The 15,952-nt window shown below is 38.9% G+C and overlaps 1 protein-coding gene and 1 long non-coding RNA gene across 4 annotated transcripts in view; one reads left to right on the top strand and one right to left on the bottom strand.

Moving 5' to 3' along the window:
- Positions 1-15,952, top strand: part of LOC105728778 (uncharacterized) — a 125,453-nt gene that overhangs the window by 60,274 nt on the left and 49,227 nt on the right. The gene's annotated exons all lie outside the window — the stretch shown is intronic.
- On the bottom strand, positions 12,668-13,069 carry LOC135275254 (lymphocyte antigen 6S-like). Its single transcript, XM_064376695.1, has one exon. The coding sequence runs from the start codon at positions 13,067-13,069 to the stop codon at positions 12,668-12,670; it is 402 nt and encodes a 133-aa protein (XP_064232765.1).

Here is a 15,952-nt window from a genome sequence, read left to right as displayed (position 1 = left end):
TCTAGAATATCAAGCTTCAAAGGCAGACATGCCTCCAATGAAAACCAGCACTTTCTTTCGTTTTCTTTCTTTTCCCTTTCTTTTCTTTTCTAAGTTCTATTAAGTCTAGAGTTTTAGATTCAAGTATTTGACAATTATGTATCAACAGAGACAGAATGCATTCTGCCTAATGCAAATATATAAATGGTTAAAAGGGCAGGCAAAGTGTCATATGTCAGTAGACATTAGTTGAGGTTAAACTCTGCTGATGTGACTAGAATATTGACATCTCAGTTAAAGTCACTATCTGGAAATTGGCGGTGTGGCTTGGAATACGTATCTCCTTAATGACTTTCCAGTATAATACGGAAATACCAAATAGCACTCCACACATCTGAGAATCATAAACTCCTTTCCCTCATGTTTCCATCAAAAACTGTCAAACCTATTGTTACCCAAATTTTAGTTGAAAATGGAATGAAGCACAAAATACAATCCCAAAATGCTTGCTCCCCACCAAGAAAGGCTAATTGTAAGGCTAATTAGGTTGCAATTGAGGAATTACTGGGCCAAAATTTCGGGGTGAAGTCCTATTATACTGCCTAAGAAGAGCAAGAGGAGTGCTCTTTTATTTGCCTGTTTACCTGTTGTCTCTGATTGCTGTGTTCTTCTTTATTTACCTTTCTGCAGCTTACCCAACCTAATATGGCATGTTGTAATTGACTGGCAAGGAGCAATTTTCATTTTCTTTTGTTTATCTCATTAATCTGGGATATTAATGGCTTGCTAAAGTCTTATTAATCTGTTTTAGCTCATTTTGACTTTCTAATTTGGTGTATAGCACTTATAATTCTGGCTAGATCAGTGATTCTGAACCCTAGTTCTATGTGACAATTTAAGGAAGAGCTTTTGAAAGGGCTTAATCTCTGACCAATCGAGTAATATTATCTGGACCAGTGGTATGGGAGCTAACCAGTACCCTTTAACACAAAAATGGCAAAACTCTGTCCCATCTACTGTGTTAGCTGTTTATTGCTGTGTAACAAACTGTCCCAATACTAATGGCTTGAAACAACGATGATTTACTATTTTTCCGTCACTCTGTGAGTCAGGAATTTGGGCAGGGCTTAGCTGGCTTGTTCCATATGATGTCACCTAGAGTCATTCAGCTGCATTCAACCAGTAACTGAATTGGGCCTGAAGGTCCAATAAGGCTTCACTCACATGACTGGCACCTCGGTGATCTTCCACCTCCACTCCACATGACTATGCTGGGCTTCCTTACAGGATGGTGACCTCAGGTTAGAAATACATTTTAGATGGCAACTGGCTTCCAAAAGAAAGGATGCAAAAACTGCTGGTCCCTTCCAAGGCATAGCTTGAGAAAATCCTAAATCATTTCTGCCAGTTTCTGTTTGTCAAAGCAGATCCTGAGGCTAGCCCAGATTCAGGAAGAAGGGAAATAAACTCTTCCTCTTGATGTGAGGAGTAGCATACACATACAAGGTCTGAGGAATTGTTGGTCACCACACTTAAGAGACTATAGAACACATGCCACCAGTTCCTGATCTCAAAGCCATGGCAGACATTTCTAACCCATCATGGTGGTTTCCCTGTTGGTCCTGGGTATAGTCTGAGTTCTTCTCAATACTGCATAATATGGTTTGACTGTGTCTTCACCCAAATCTCTTCTTGAATTATAGCTTCCATAATCCCCACATGTTTTGGGAGGTACTTGGTGGGAGATAATTGAATTATGGGAGTGAGTTTTTCCCATGCATTCTGGTGATAGTGAATAAATCTCACGTGTTCCGATGGTTTTACAATAGGCAGGTCCCCTGCACATGCTCTCTTGCCTGTCACCATGCAAGAAGTGACTTTGCTCCTCCTTTGCCTTGTGCCATGATTGTGAGGCCTCCCCAGCCATGTGGAACTGCGAGTCCATTAAACCTCTTTTTCTTTATAACTTACCCAGTCTTGTATAAGTCTTTATTAGCAGAGTGAAAACAGACTAATACAGTAGATTGGAGTTGCAATGCAGGTTAAAATGTTTGACAAACCTGCTCTATTGGAAAGAGCTGATGTTCTGATCTCTCCCTGCTGTGGCTTATGAAACAGAGTATTGGTGTTCTTCTGAAAGACCAGTAAGGTGCCGGTAGGACTCACGGCCCTGCCTGTAACGAAAGTCAGGCTCATGACTTTTCACTGTAATCCTGTGAAGTAGGAATGACAAGTTTAAAAAAAAAAATTCCTGGTTTGGTGGAGAAATTGAAGTGGATCGTACTCATGGCATCATTTTAGGTGCTGCAAAGGACACAAAACGTACTTAGACATTGTTGCAATTCCTAGTATCATTTTCTGGCAGAAGAAAGGCATTTAAGCAACAAGCTCTAATACCTGACATAATAAAATGAAGGTTGTCAGAGAGGTGTGGACAAAATGCTCCTGAAGTCAAACACAGGAAAAATTAATTCCAACTGGAGGAGCTGGCTGCATTTCATGGGGAACAAGGATGATAACAGGATAGATTCTTCAGGAAAAAATGATCTGAACATCAGAGAATTAAGAGAAACATTGGGAAAACAGAGCAAATCATAATTTTTTTTTGTAAAAACATTTGCTTTATGATTATTCTATTTTTTAAAATGTCATTTCATGCCATTATATGTTTTGGTTGCAAAAATTATTCCCCACCCTACAGAAAAAAAAATTTCTGTGTTAATTTATTCCATGTTAGTGTTAAGCATTAATGCATAATTATACATCTATACTATATATATATAAAATATGTAAATGTGTGTGTGTGTGTGTGTGTGTGTGTGTGTGTGTGTGTATTTGAGTCTTTCTCTGTTGCCCAGGCTGGAGTTCAGTGGCATGATTATAGCTCACCACAGCTTTGACCTCCCAGGCTCAAGCAATCTTCCCACCTCAGCCTCCCAAGTAACTGGGACCAGGTGCATGCCACCACACCCATCTAATTAAAAAAAAATTGTAGAGACAGGGACTTACTATATTGTCCAGGCTGGTCTCAAACTCTTGAGCTAAAGCCATTTTCCTGCCTCAGCCTCCCGAAGTCCAAAGTCCTGGAATTATAGCTGTGAGCACTGTGCTCAGTTGAAAAAATTCTATATTTTAATAAAGTCAGTTTCATAATTTTAGTTTTCTTTTTCAAAATGAACATCCAATCAAACCCATTATATTTCACAACTTTACTATAAAACTTAAGACCTTGCTTTTAGTTGATTTACAAGTGACATTTTTCTGGTATCAGTTATTTCTGGGTAATAAAATTAACATATGAGAATTTACAATCATAGTGTGAATGCTTAATAAATATTCATCATTTATTATTATTTTAAGTAAACTTTGTGTTTTAGAACAATTTTAGATTTACAGAAAAATTATGAAGATAATACAGATTAATCCTATATAGTAGACCTCTCTTATCTGCTGGGGGATACATTCCGAGATCCCCCCAGTGAATGCCTGAAACTGTGGTTAATACCAAACCCCATACATAGTTTTTTCCTGTACATACATATCTATGATAACATTGAATTTATAAATTAGACACAGTAGGAAAGCAACCATAATGAAATAGAACAATTGTAACAATATACTGTCATAAAAGTTATGTGAATGTGCTCTCTCTCTCTCTCTCTGTCAAAATACTTAATATTAATGTTTTGGACCACAGTTGACTGTAGATAACTGAAACCATAGAGAGTGAAATCGCAGATAAGAGGGGAATTACTGTATCCCAGGTTCAGTTTCCCCTGTTTGATCTTAAATCTGTATGGTACATTGTGTAGTACATTGGTTACAGTTAATGAACCCATGTTGATACATCATTATTAATGAATGTCCATACTTTGTTCAGATGTTCTTAGTTTTTACGGTTTTTCCTGTTTCAGGATTCCATGGAAGATACCACACTACATTTAATAGTCATGTTGCCTTAGGCTCTCCTTTTGGCTATGACAGTTACAGACTTTATTTTCATGACATTTGCAGCTTTACAGAGTACTGGTCAGGTTTTAGGTAGTTTGTAGAATATCCCTCACCTGGGATGTTTTTTCACTGTAATCCTGTGAAGTAGGAATGACAAGTTTAAAAAAAAAAAAATTCCTGGTTTGGTGGAGTTGGATTACATTGGGATTATGGATTTGGGGAAGAAGAGTACAGAGATAAAGTATCATTTTCATCACATCATATCAAAATTACATGCTATCAACATGGCATTCTTGATGTTAACCTTGATTACCTGGCTAAGGTGGTATTTGTCAGTTATTTCCATTACACGTTTACTCCTTTTTCTCCCTTTCCAAACTTTACTCTTTGGAAAGCAGTCACTATGCATGGCCCAGACTTAAGAAGGAGGAAATTACGTTCCACTTCCTTAAGGGCAGAATGACTACATAAGTCATTTGGAAGTCATCTGCATGGAAGATTTGTCTATTTGCTTCTTCTTCTCCTCCCCCTCCCCATTTGTTTTCCTTATTTGTATCAGTATGGGCTCATGGATATTTATTTTGTATTTTGGGCTATCATCCAGTACTGCTTCGTTTTAATTGCTCAAATTGTTTCAGCTTTGGCCACGGGGAGCTCTTTCAGTTGATTCTTCTTTCCTTTCAACACATTCTCATTCATGTAAGGATGCTTCTTGTTGGGATGGCACTTTTTGTTTGTTTTGAGCACTTCCTTACTTTCTGGCGCCATGAGATGCTTCAAGCTCAGCTTGTACATGTCCTGCCCCCATCCTAGACCATTTCTTCAAGGAACTTTGGTTCTTTGTGTTGGAGAATGACATCAGAAACCAAGATCTAGATGCAAGATGTGCTCATTCCTACCTGTACTGTTGCCTCTAGGCCTTCTCAGCTGACAGAACAAGAAAATATGTGTGTCTGCAAGCCCATGTATATTTACATGTCTATAAACATTTATATATGTAACTATATCAATATTAAGCTAAACATGAGTTCACACAGATATCTCCAACTCTAAATCTATTACTACATAGATCATTCTAGCCTCCACCCCTTGCCCATCTATAATCTCCCAATTTAACAGTGAGAAAAGTAGCTCCAACTACCTGTCATCCATTTCCTTGTTTCATTCATGTATACATGTATAGTGGTATCAGAATTGTTAACCAATACCTAACTCTATCTAATAGAGCTTATGCACAATTTCTTTTGCTTTAGTCTTACAGACTCCACTCATTTCCAGAATTACTCAGTTCAGCATCTTTCCCCCAACCCCCTTCAGTGAGGTTATTTCATGCATTTGTAATACAGCTAGGTTGTTTTCTCATATTCTGCATTCTATTCAGCCTTCTAAATTATTTTCGTAATTTGCATACATCACTCTTTATCCTCTAAATTTCCATGAGTTTTGGCAAATGCATGGTGTTATATATTTGTATTCAGTATGCCATTATTATTTTTGTTCAACAAAGATGTATTTGGTATTTACTATGTGATAGACACTAGTCATTTGATTTCTATAGCAACCTTATTAGACAGATACCCTTTATCACATAATTTCTGCTTCAGGTACAAAAATTAAAGCATAGAGAGGTTAAGTAACTTCCTTAAGATCAAAAAGCTAGCATGGGTAGCTCTGGGTTGAAAACCTAGGGCATTTGTGCTCCTAACCATTGTATTGCCCTACCTCCCTGGAGTCATGATTATTTCTTCTCCTAAATTTGATCTCATGGTTTTCTTCCATTCTTTTTTTCCCTCCTGAAAAAATATTGCTTTTGCCACTGAATTTAACTCTTACCTGCTACAACTCTTTGCCAGCCTTCTCAATTATTATTGATTTCAGAAACTTTAGGAGTGAAGACAGATAGGAGCACTATGCTGAAATCACCCGACAAAAGCTGACAGTTACTCTGAAGCTACTAGCATGCTGTTCATGTAAGTGGATGCAGCTGACTGGCCTTTTCTGCTTTGGAATCAAAGGTGATTAAGGATCAAACTTGAAATCTAAAGGAAAGGCAATTTTAAAAGTTAATACAGTCTTTCAATCTTTTTCAAATGGTCTTCCTTTCCCTGTCATTCTCAGGAAAAAAAAAAAAGAAAGAAAAGAAAAAGAAAGACTCAAAAGCAGCCTATCTCTTTTAGAAATTCTAGGAGCTGCTGAAAAGTGGATCATATTTTGGAGAATTGGATTCTATTCACCTCTATATGTATTTTTGGGAAAAGAGGGTGCCTATGTTGGAAATATTCATAAAAGCTTTCAAGGAGATACAAGATCTGGATAAGAAGCTTTCCCTATTCTCTTCTCAATGGATTTAGAGTAAAAATACAAGTGAAAAGAGTTGGCAGATTAATCCAAGCAAATATCACATGGGTATTAAGAAAGAAGGTCATCCAATTAACTAATTACTTCTTACATATCCTGGAGTACTAATCAAAATCAGTTGCAATCAAAAATCTGGGCTCAGAGAAAGCAGGCAATCCAAGTTTGAAATTCACTTGGCTTTTAAAATCTCAAAGGCGTCATTTACATGTGATGGCTACGGTACAATTAAATATTGACATGCGATATTTCTTGGAATTTGAAGATATTTTGCTTTTCCTTGTAGTCCCTTTCCATTTCCCTGTTTCATTCCTGTGTACACGTATAGTGGTATCAGAATTGTTAACCAATACCAAACTCGATCAGATACAGCACAGTGCTTACGTAGTTTCTTTTGCTTTACTCTTATAGACTCCACTCATTTTCAGAATTACTCAGTTCAGCATCCTTCCTCCATCGCCTTCAGTGAGATTGTTTCATACCTTTGTAATACAGAAGGTTGTTAAAATTATGCTGCCAATCCCTGGATATTTTCCTGAAACTTCAGAAAAAAGTTCTACTGGATAAAAAGGTGAAGGGAATTAATGTTATTGAGTACTTATTAGGTACTCAACACTTTTTATGTATTTTTCATTTAAACCTCACAACAACCTCATCATATAGATCTTGTAGACCAAGTAAGGAACTTATTGTTATTTTTAATGTAAAAGGAAGCTATTAGATGTGAAAAGCATGAGACTATGGGAGATATTCTGTCCCTTTCCCATACCAGCAGGTGGTAGAGTTAGGACTGGAACTCAGTTTTAAGTATTTTAGCTTCATATTCTTTTATTTCACAACATCTGTCATTAACCTCTGAGGTTCTGCACCAGGTCTCACTGGGTCCTCCCATTGGCAAGCTGGTTGGAAAGCGGTATAGTAATGAGAAGACAGTTATATGGAAGAACAGCAAGGGAGAGAAGAGGAGGGTACAAGGTAATGAAGTCTAAGCAGGGCACTGGCAGGCCAGGGAAGACTTGAAGAGCAGCCCATATATGGTTTGGTTGACTTAAGGTCTCAAGTGTGATTCCAAGTTGCTCTTTTAGATCCAGTTCATGGGAAGTTTCCAACGGCCCAATAGGAGGTACCTCCCTTCCACTGGAGGAATCATGCTAACCAGAGAGCTGAGGTGTTTCAGACTTTATTCAGCATGGCAATATTTCCTGTCTTTGGCCTATTTTCCTTGGTCCAAGCTCCTGAAAGGTCTTGGCTTCTCTCTGCCAAAGGGACCTGGGATCATCAGGCAATAATCCTCCCATTTATTCCCCCTGTTCTACATTCCTGACCTATGACTATTTGCAGACCTTGGGACCAGCTTTCCAAAACCCAACATAAGCTGCTTTAATTTTATCATTGTCCTATAATTTCATGGAAATGACTGCTGCAAAGCCAACAAATGACTAATAAAATCCCTCAGCCCACTCATTTTTAATGTCATTCTGGAACTCCAGAACAGAGACCATCTGGTCACAGTGCTTACTTTAATATAAAAGAGGAGCTGAATTGAAAATCACATTTCTGAGAGAACATTGAAAAGAGTCATCTGCTTGTAAACCCAAAGCACAGCACAAGTCATGTTTCCTTGAGCAATGATAAAATATTCTAGGTGCTACATATTCAGCTTTGCCTACACACACACACACACACACACACACACACACACACACACACACACACACACAGTAGACAGCATCAGTCAACTTTCCACTATTAATAACTGTTCCATTTATTGAGTATTATCCTTGTGTGTGCCAGGCAAGGTAAAAAAAACCCAGATTATTTTGCAAGAGTACTATTAGTATACTCATTTTATAGGTGAAATAAATAGAAGTTAAGTAAACTTGCTCCAAGTCACACAGCTAGTAAATAACAGGCCAGGCTTAGGACCAAGGTCCATCAGTTTAGTTTCTACACATGTGCCCTGATCAACAGATTTATTTGACTATGTGTGTGTATGTGTGTGTGTGTGTGTGTGTGCGTGTGTGTGTGGAAAAGCTACCCCAAGCAATAACTAATTTTTCAACGAGATAAAATAAGTTGTTTTTAATTTTAAATTTTTAAAAATTGTGGAATAATTTTATTTATTTATCTTTATTTCCACAGGTTATTGGGGAACAGGTAGTGTTTGGTTACATGAGTCCGTTCTTTAGTGGTGATTTGTGAGATTTTGGTGTACCCATAACTAGAGCAGTATCCACTGTACCATATTTGTAGATTTTTTTTTCTCACCCTCTTCCCACCCTTTCCTCCTGAGTCCCCAAAGTCCATTTTGTCATTCTTATGCTTTTGCATCCTCATAGCTTACCTCCCACCTATGAGTGAGAAGATAATGATGTTTGGTTTTCCATTCCTGAGTTACTTCACTTAGAGTAATAGTCTCTAATCACATCCAAATTGCTGCAAATGCCATTAATTCATTTCTTTTTACAGTTGAGTTGTATTTCATTGTATATGTATACCAGTTTCTTTATTCACTTGTTGATTGATGGGCATTTGGGTTGGTTCCACTTTTTTGCAATTGCGAATTGTGCTGCTATAAACATGTGTGTACAAGTATCTTTTGTATAATGACTTCTTTTCTTCTCGGTAGATACCCAGTAGTAGGATTACTGGATCAAATGGTAGTTCTACTTTTAGTTCTTTAAGGAACTGTTTTTCATAGTGACTGTACTAGTTTACATTCCCACCAGCAGTGTAGAAGTGTTCCCTGTTCACTGCATCCATGCCAACATCTACTATTTTTTTAAAAATTTTTTGATTATGGCCATTCTTGCAGGATTAAGGTGGTGTCGCATCATGGTTTTGTATTGCGTTTCCCTGATCATTAGTGATGTTGACCATTTTTTTCATATATTTGTTGGTAATTTGTATGTCTTCTTTTGAGAATTGTCTATTCACGTCCTTAGTCCACTTTGCAATGGGATTGTTTGTTTTTCGCTTGTTGATTTGAGTTCATTTTAGATTCTAGGAATATTAGTCCTTTTTTCAGATGTAAAGATTGTGAAGATTTTTTTCCACTCTGTGGATTGTCTGTTTACTCTGCTGACTGTTCATTTTGCCACGCAAAAGCTCTTTAGTTTAATTAAGTCCCAGCTATTTATCTTTGTTTTTATTGCATTTGTTTTTAGTTTCTTGGTTATGAACTCCTTGCCTAAGCCAATGACTACAAGGGTTTTTCCAATGTTATCTTCTAGGATTTTTACAGTTTCAGGTCTTAGATTTAAGTCCATAATCCATCTTGAGTTGATTTTTGCATAGGGTGAGAGATGAGGTTCCCTTTCCATTCTCCTACATGTGGCTTGCCAATTATTCCAGCACCATTTGTTGAAAAGGCTGTCCTTTCCTCACTTTACGTTTTTGTTTGCTTTGTTAAAAATCAGTTGGCTATAAGTATTTGGGTTTATTTCTGGGTTCTCTATTCTGTTCCATTGGTCTATGTGCCTATTTTTATAACAGTACCATGCTGTTTCGGTGACTATGGCTTTATATTATAGTTGGGTAATGTGATGCCTCTAGATTTGTTCGTTTTGCTTAGTCTTGCTTTGGCTATGGGGGCTCTTTTTTGATTCCATATGAATTTTAGAATTGTTTTTTCTAATTGTGTGAAGAATTTGTAGATTGCTTTTGGCAATATAGTCATTTTCACAGTATTGATTCTACCCATCCATGGGCATGGGATGTGTTCCCATTTGTTTGTGACTTCTGTGATTTATTTCAGCAGTGTTTTGTAGTTTTCCTTGTAGTGGTCTTTTACCTCCTTGGTTAGGTATATTCCTAAGTATTTAATTTTTTTGCAGCTATTGTAAAAGGGGTTGAGTTGTTGATTGATTCTCAGCTTGGTCACTGTTGGTGTATAGGAGAGCAACTGACTTGTGTACATTAATTTTGTATCCAGAAACTTTCCTAAATTCTTGTATTGTTCTAGGAGCTTTCTGGAAGAGTCTGTAGGGTTTTCTAGGTAAAAGATCATATCAACAGCAAACAGTTGACTTCCTCTTTATTGATTTGGATGCCTTTTATATCTTTTTCTTGTCTGATTGATCTGGCTAGGACTTCCAGTACTATGTTGAAGCGGAGTGGTGAGAGTGGGCATTCTTGTCTTGTGCCAGTTTTCAGAGGGAATGCTTTCAACTTTTCCCCATTGACTATTATGTTTGCTGTGGATTTGTCATAGAAGGCTTTTATTATATTGAGGTATGTCCCTTGTATGCCAATTTTGCTGAGAGTTTTAATAATAAAGCGATGCTGGATTTTGTAGAATGCTTTTTCTGCATCTATTGAGATGATCATGTGATTTTTGTTTTTAATGATTTTGTGATTTTTGTTTTTAATGATTTTATGTGGTGTGTCATTTTTGTGACTTGTGTATGTTAAACCATCCCTGCATCCCGGGTATGAAACCCTCTTAATCATGGTGGATTATCTTTTTGATATGCTGTTGTATTTAGTTAGCTAGTATTCTGTCAAAGATTTAAGCATCTATGTTCATCAGAGATATTGGTCTGTAGTTTTCTTTCTTGGTTATGTCCATTCCTGGTTTTGATATTAGGGTGATGCTTCATAGAATGATTTAGGGAGAGTTTCCTCTTTCTCTATCTTCTGCAATAATGTCAATAGGATTGATAATAATTCTTCTTTGAATGTCTGGTAGAATTCTGCCATGAATCTATCTTGTCCTGGACTTTTTTTGTCGGTAATTTTTAAATTATCATTTCAATCTTTCTGCTTGTTATTAGTCTGGTCAGGGTATAAAATTCTTTCTGATATAAGCTAGGAGAATTGTATTTTTCCAGGAATTTATCCATATCTTCTAGGTTTTCTAGTTATGCACATAAAGGTGTTCATAATAGCCTTGAATGATCTTTTGTATTTCTGTGGTGTCAGATGAAATAAAACCCACTTCATTTCTTAGTGAGGTTATTTGGATTTTCTCTCTTCTTTTCTTGATTAATGTTGCTAATGGTCTACCAATTTTATTTGTCTTTTCAAAGAATGAGCTTTTTGTTTCATGTATCTTTTGTATTTTTTTGTATGTTTGTTTCCATTTCATTTAGCTCTGCTCTGCTCTCTTCTTTCTTCTGCTGGGTTTGGGTTTGTTCTTGTTTTTCTAGTTCGTTGAGGTATAACTGTAGATTTTTCATTTGTGTTCTTTCAGACTTTTTGATGTAGGTGTTTAGGGCTATGAACTTTCCTCTTAGCACCACCTTTGTTGTGTCCCAGAGGTTTTGACAGGTTGTGTTACTACTGTTGAGTTTGAAGAATTTTTAAATTTCCATCTTGATTTCATTTTTGAGCCAATGATCATTTGGGAGCAGGTTTTTTAACTTTCACATATTTGCATGGTTTTGAAGATTCCTTTTAGAGTTGATTTTCAGTTTTATTTACTGTGGTCTGAGAGAGGGCTTGGTATAATTTCAGTTTTCTTAAATGTATTGAGGCTTGTTTTGTGGCCTATCATATGGTCTATCTTGGAGAAAATTCCATGCACTGTTGAATAGAATGTATATTCTGCAGTTATTAGATGGAATGTTCTGTATATATCTGTTAAGTCCATTTGTTCCAGAGTATAGTTTAAATCCATTGTTTCTTTGTTGACTTCTTGTCTTGATGACCTGTCAAGTGCTGTCAGTGGAGTACTGAAGTCCCTGACTATTATTATGTTGCTTTCTATCTCATTTCTTAGGTCTATTAGTAATTGTTTTATAAATTTGGAAGCTCCAGTGTTAGGTGCATATATGTTTAAGATTGTGATAAAAGGCCTTGGACAAGGCCTTTTATCATTATATAAAGTCCCTCTTTGTCTTTTTTGGGGGGTGAGCAGAGGGCCATTTATTAACCTTGAGAGGGGTCCCCTTGCTCTCTGCAGGAGGCCAGTAGGGCCCCCTGGGACCCACGTTCCCTCCTTGCTTGGATTTAGGTGGCCCACAACACTGAGGGGTTGGCCTTGGCTCCTCAGCAAGTTAGTGATAAGCAGGATGGAGCTAGGGACTCCCACCCTGGCCCGTAGTCTCTCTATGACCCTAGGTCCTAAGCAGTCAGTGGTGGGGCCCAAGCCCTGAGCCCAGCTCTGAAAAAAAGCAGTGCTGCAGGAAGCCTGGGCTGGAGGGCCTGGGCCAAGAGAACAAAGAGTTTAAGCAGGGACTCCCACAGGGACTCACCCGGTGCCAGTGTCCACTGACAGGGAATCCCACACCTCTGCCCTGCCACATCCTTCCCCTGATCTCATGGCTGAAAAGCCATACCAGAATTCCTGCAACTCACTGATGCCTCTGTCCAGAACTGAGGAGCCAGTGATGCATAGGGACAGAGGGGAGGGCTGCAGGAGAGGAGACAGGAAAGGCCCTCATAGTAGGTCCCAGAGGAAGATCGACCCCAGGCTGAGCAGGAGCTCCACGCACAGGGCCCAGAGGCTAATGGCCACCAGGACCGCTGCATTGCAGAGGTCTTCCTTGCAGCAGGAGATCTTGGAGTTCATGAAGATGCTTAGAAATTTCCATGTCTGGAATTCGATGTCGTTCTTTGGGCAGGAGGGGAGGCAGAGCTTGTTCTCCTTTCTCACTTTATTGCAAAAGACATTCACTTTCTGGGAGATACAGACCCTGCCTGGGAAGGGGCACAAGGTCACCCTGCAGGAGTCCCCTTCCAAGACTGCCCAGCACTTGTAGCAGCACAGACCCTGAGCTCTCTCCATGCTCAGCATGGCCACCAGCAGGGACAAAGTCTTCATGGCATGGAAACTACTCATTCTAGGGTGCTAGAGCACAGATAAACCCCTGCAAATGAGAGCAGCCTTCAGCCACCTCACCCTCCTGGGGCTCACGTGAGTCCTACACAGCAGCAAAGCCAGAACATCTGGTTCTCCATCCCCCACCCTGTCCTCAGCATGGCCACCCAAAGGAGAACTCTGTCTGCCTCACGCCCCCACCCCAGTCCCCATTTCTCCCTCCCATCCTTGCCCTTCAATTCTCACCCAGAGCCCCACGCCTGCCCTCTTTGTCTTTTTTAACCAGTTTCTTTAAATGTTATTTTGTTTGAGATAAGAAACAGCTAATCTTGCTCACTTTTGGTGTCCATTTGTCAGAAATGTCTTTTTCTATCCCTTTATCTTAAGTTTGTGTGAGTCCTTATGTGTTAAGTGAGTCTCTTAAAGGAGGCAGATAGTTGGTTGGTGAATTCTTATCCATTCTGCAATTTTGTATCTTTTAAGTGGAGCATTCAGGCCATTTGCACTCAATGTTAGTATTGAGATGTGAGGTACCATTCCATTCTCCATGCTATTTGTTGCCTGTATACCCTGTTTTTTGTTGTTGTTGTTGTTGTTCTTTGTTTTTTAAATTGTATTTTTGTGTTTTAGGTCCTGGGAGATTTATACTTTAAAGTGGTTCTATTTTGATGTGTTTCCAGGATTTGTTTCAAGATTTAGAGCTCCTTTTAGCAGTTCTTATAGTGGTGGTTTGGTAGTGGCAAATTCTCTCAGCATTTGTTTGTCTGAAAAAGACTGTATCTTTCCTGCTGGGATTACAGGCTTGAGCAACCATTCCTGGCCACTCACCGGATTTCTTGACATAAATTTCAACCTTGTGCTTCAACTTGGTTGCTCTGCCTCTGCTCTTAGCTGTTTCTTCTTACCAAAATTTGGTAGCCTGATTCAGAACTTAAAAGTTCTGAACCTCAGTTTCTACATGCCACATCGATTTTCCTTCAGGACACATTTTATAATATGGGAATTCAATTGTCCCTCTAGCTTGACCTTAAGGTTTTTGTGTTCTTGTCATTAGCTTATACTCTGACTCTACTTATCTCAGTAATCACAGTTCATAGGAAGGACCCAAATCTCCTGCTCTGACAATTGATTTGCCCCACTTTAGGGAGGATGTAGAAACCTAAAGTAATTGGTTCAGAATTACATAGCACATAACGGGAAAATTAAAAGACCCAGGGAATGAGAGAGAACTTCCTAAGTGTTCTTTAGTTATTAGGGCAAGTGCAGGTTAAAATAAAAATTAAACAGAAATCAAACGTCATGGAAAGGTATGTTTTAGAAAGGAACTTAAAAGTCTTTTCCCTGCCAAATATCAGAAACAGTGTAATCCATTTTTGGAAAGGAATGCTGTCATTAGTGACGGTATTTCAGCTTGGACTTTGACCAGGTAAAACAAGTATTAAAATCAGACTTAACTTGTCTGACACAAATTTATTTTCTTTCTTTCTCTCTCTCTTTCTTTCTCTTTCTTTCTCTTTCCTTCCTTCCTTCCATTTTATTTCTTTCTCTTTCTTTCTTTCTTTGTTTCTTTCTTTGTTTCTTTCTTTCTTTCTTTCTTTCTTTCTTTCTTTCTTTCTTTCTTTCTTTCTTTCTTTCTTTCCCTCCCTCCCTCCCTCCCTCCCTCCCTTCCTTCCTTCCTAAACAAGTCCCTTCTCTTACCTTCCTGGTTTATTACTGGATCTGCCATATTCCTAGGCACCCACCTAGGAAACTCATTGTCATCTTTTATTCTCTCCACATTGACATGCAAACCAATGGCCAAATCCTGCCAATCTTGCCTCTGCTACTCTCCTGTTTGCTCATGTCTTTCCATTTTCACTGTCATCGTTTTTGTGCTTAGGTGATCTCACAAACCTGTTGATCTATGTGCTTCTGCTATAAGTGCAGGCAGATTAAATTCTGATAGACAGTGACTGTCAGGTCTCTAATTCTCCTAAAAACTTCAATGACATTCCCATTCTTACTGGAATCAGAATATACTCCTTCCTCTGGCATTTGAGGTCCTCCATCCTCATGGGCACTTTTCCAATTTTATCTTTTTGTGAGACAGAGTCTCACTCTGTTGCCCAAGCTGGAGTGCAGTGGCATGATCTTGGCTCACTGTAGCCTCGACCTCCTGGACTCAAGCCATCCTCCTACCTCTGCTTCCTGAGTATCTGAGACTACAAGCATGTGTGCTATCTTGTCCAGCTACTTTCTGTATTTTTTGTAGAGACAGCATTTTGCCACGTTGCCTAGACTGGTCCTGAGCTCAAAGGATCCACCCACCTTGGCCTCCCAAAGCGCTGGGATTACAGATGTGCAGTACTGCACCTGGTTACAGTTTTAGCTGTTATTACTCCTTTACCATGTACACCATGAATCAACCACGCTAGCTTGTGTTTTTCCTTGAACATATACTGCCACCAGCACGTTAGCACAGGCTGTTTCTTCTGCTTGGAAGGGCTCCTGTATTCCCACTCCTAATCTGCACTTGTTGGCATACAATATATCAAGGGTTGGCAAACTATAGCCTAAAGGCCAAATCTGGCCTGTCAGCCTGTTTTTGCAGATAAAGTCTTATTTGAACATAACTATGCCCATTCATTTAAGTATATAGTCCTTTAGGCTGGGCATGGTGGCTCACGCTTGTAATCCTAGCACTTTGGGAAGCTGAGGCGGGTGGATCACCTGAGGTCAGGAGTTTCAGACCAGCTTGACCAATATGGTGAAACCCCATCTCTACTAAAAATACAAAAAATTAGCTGAGCATGGTGGCGGGCACCTGTAATCCCAGCTACTCAGGAGGCTGAGGCAAGAGAATTGCTTGAAACCAGAAGGTGAAGGTTGCAGTGAGCCGAGATCACACCACTGCCCTCCAGCCTG

This window comes from Aotus nancymaae, unplaced genomic scaffold (assembly GCF_030222135.1).
Source record: "Aotus nancymaae isolate 86718 unplaced genomic scaffold, 86718_ANA_hifiasm-v0.15.2.pri h1tg000016l, whole genome shotgun sequence".
Taxonomy (NCBI): domain Eukaryota; kingdom Metazoa; phylum Chordata; class Mammalia; order Primates; family Aotidae; genus Aotus; species Aotus nancymaae.
Note: the sequence above shows the minus strand (reverse complement) of the source record. Positions and strands in the feature narration are given on the sequence as shown.

Bases quoted from the DNA above. Each gene is read 5' to 3' on its own strand.
- LOC135275254 (XM_064376695.1), bottom strand. From the start codon at position 13,069: ATGAGTAGTTTCCATGCCATGAAGACTTTGTCCCTGCTGGTGGCCATG.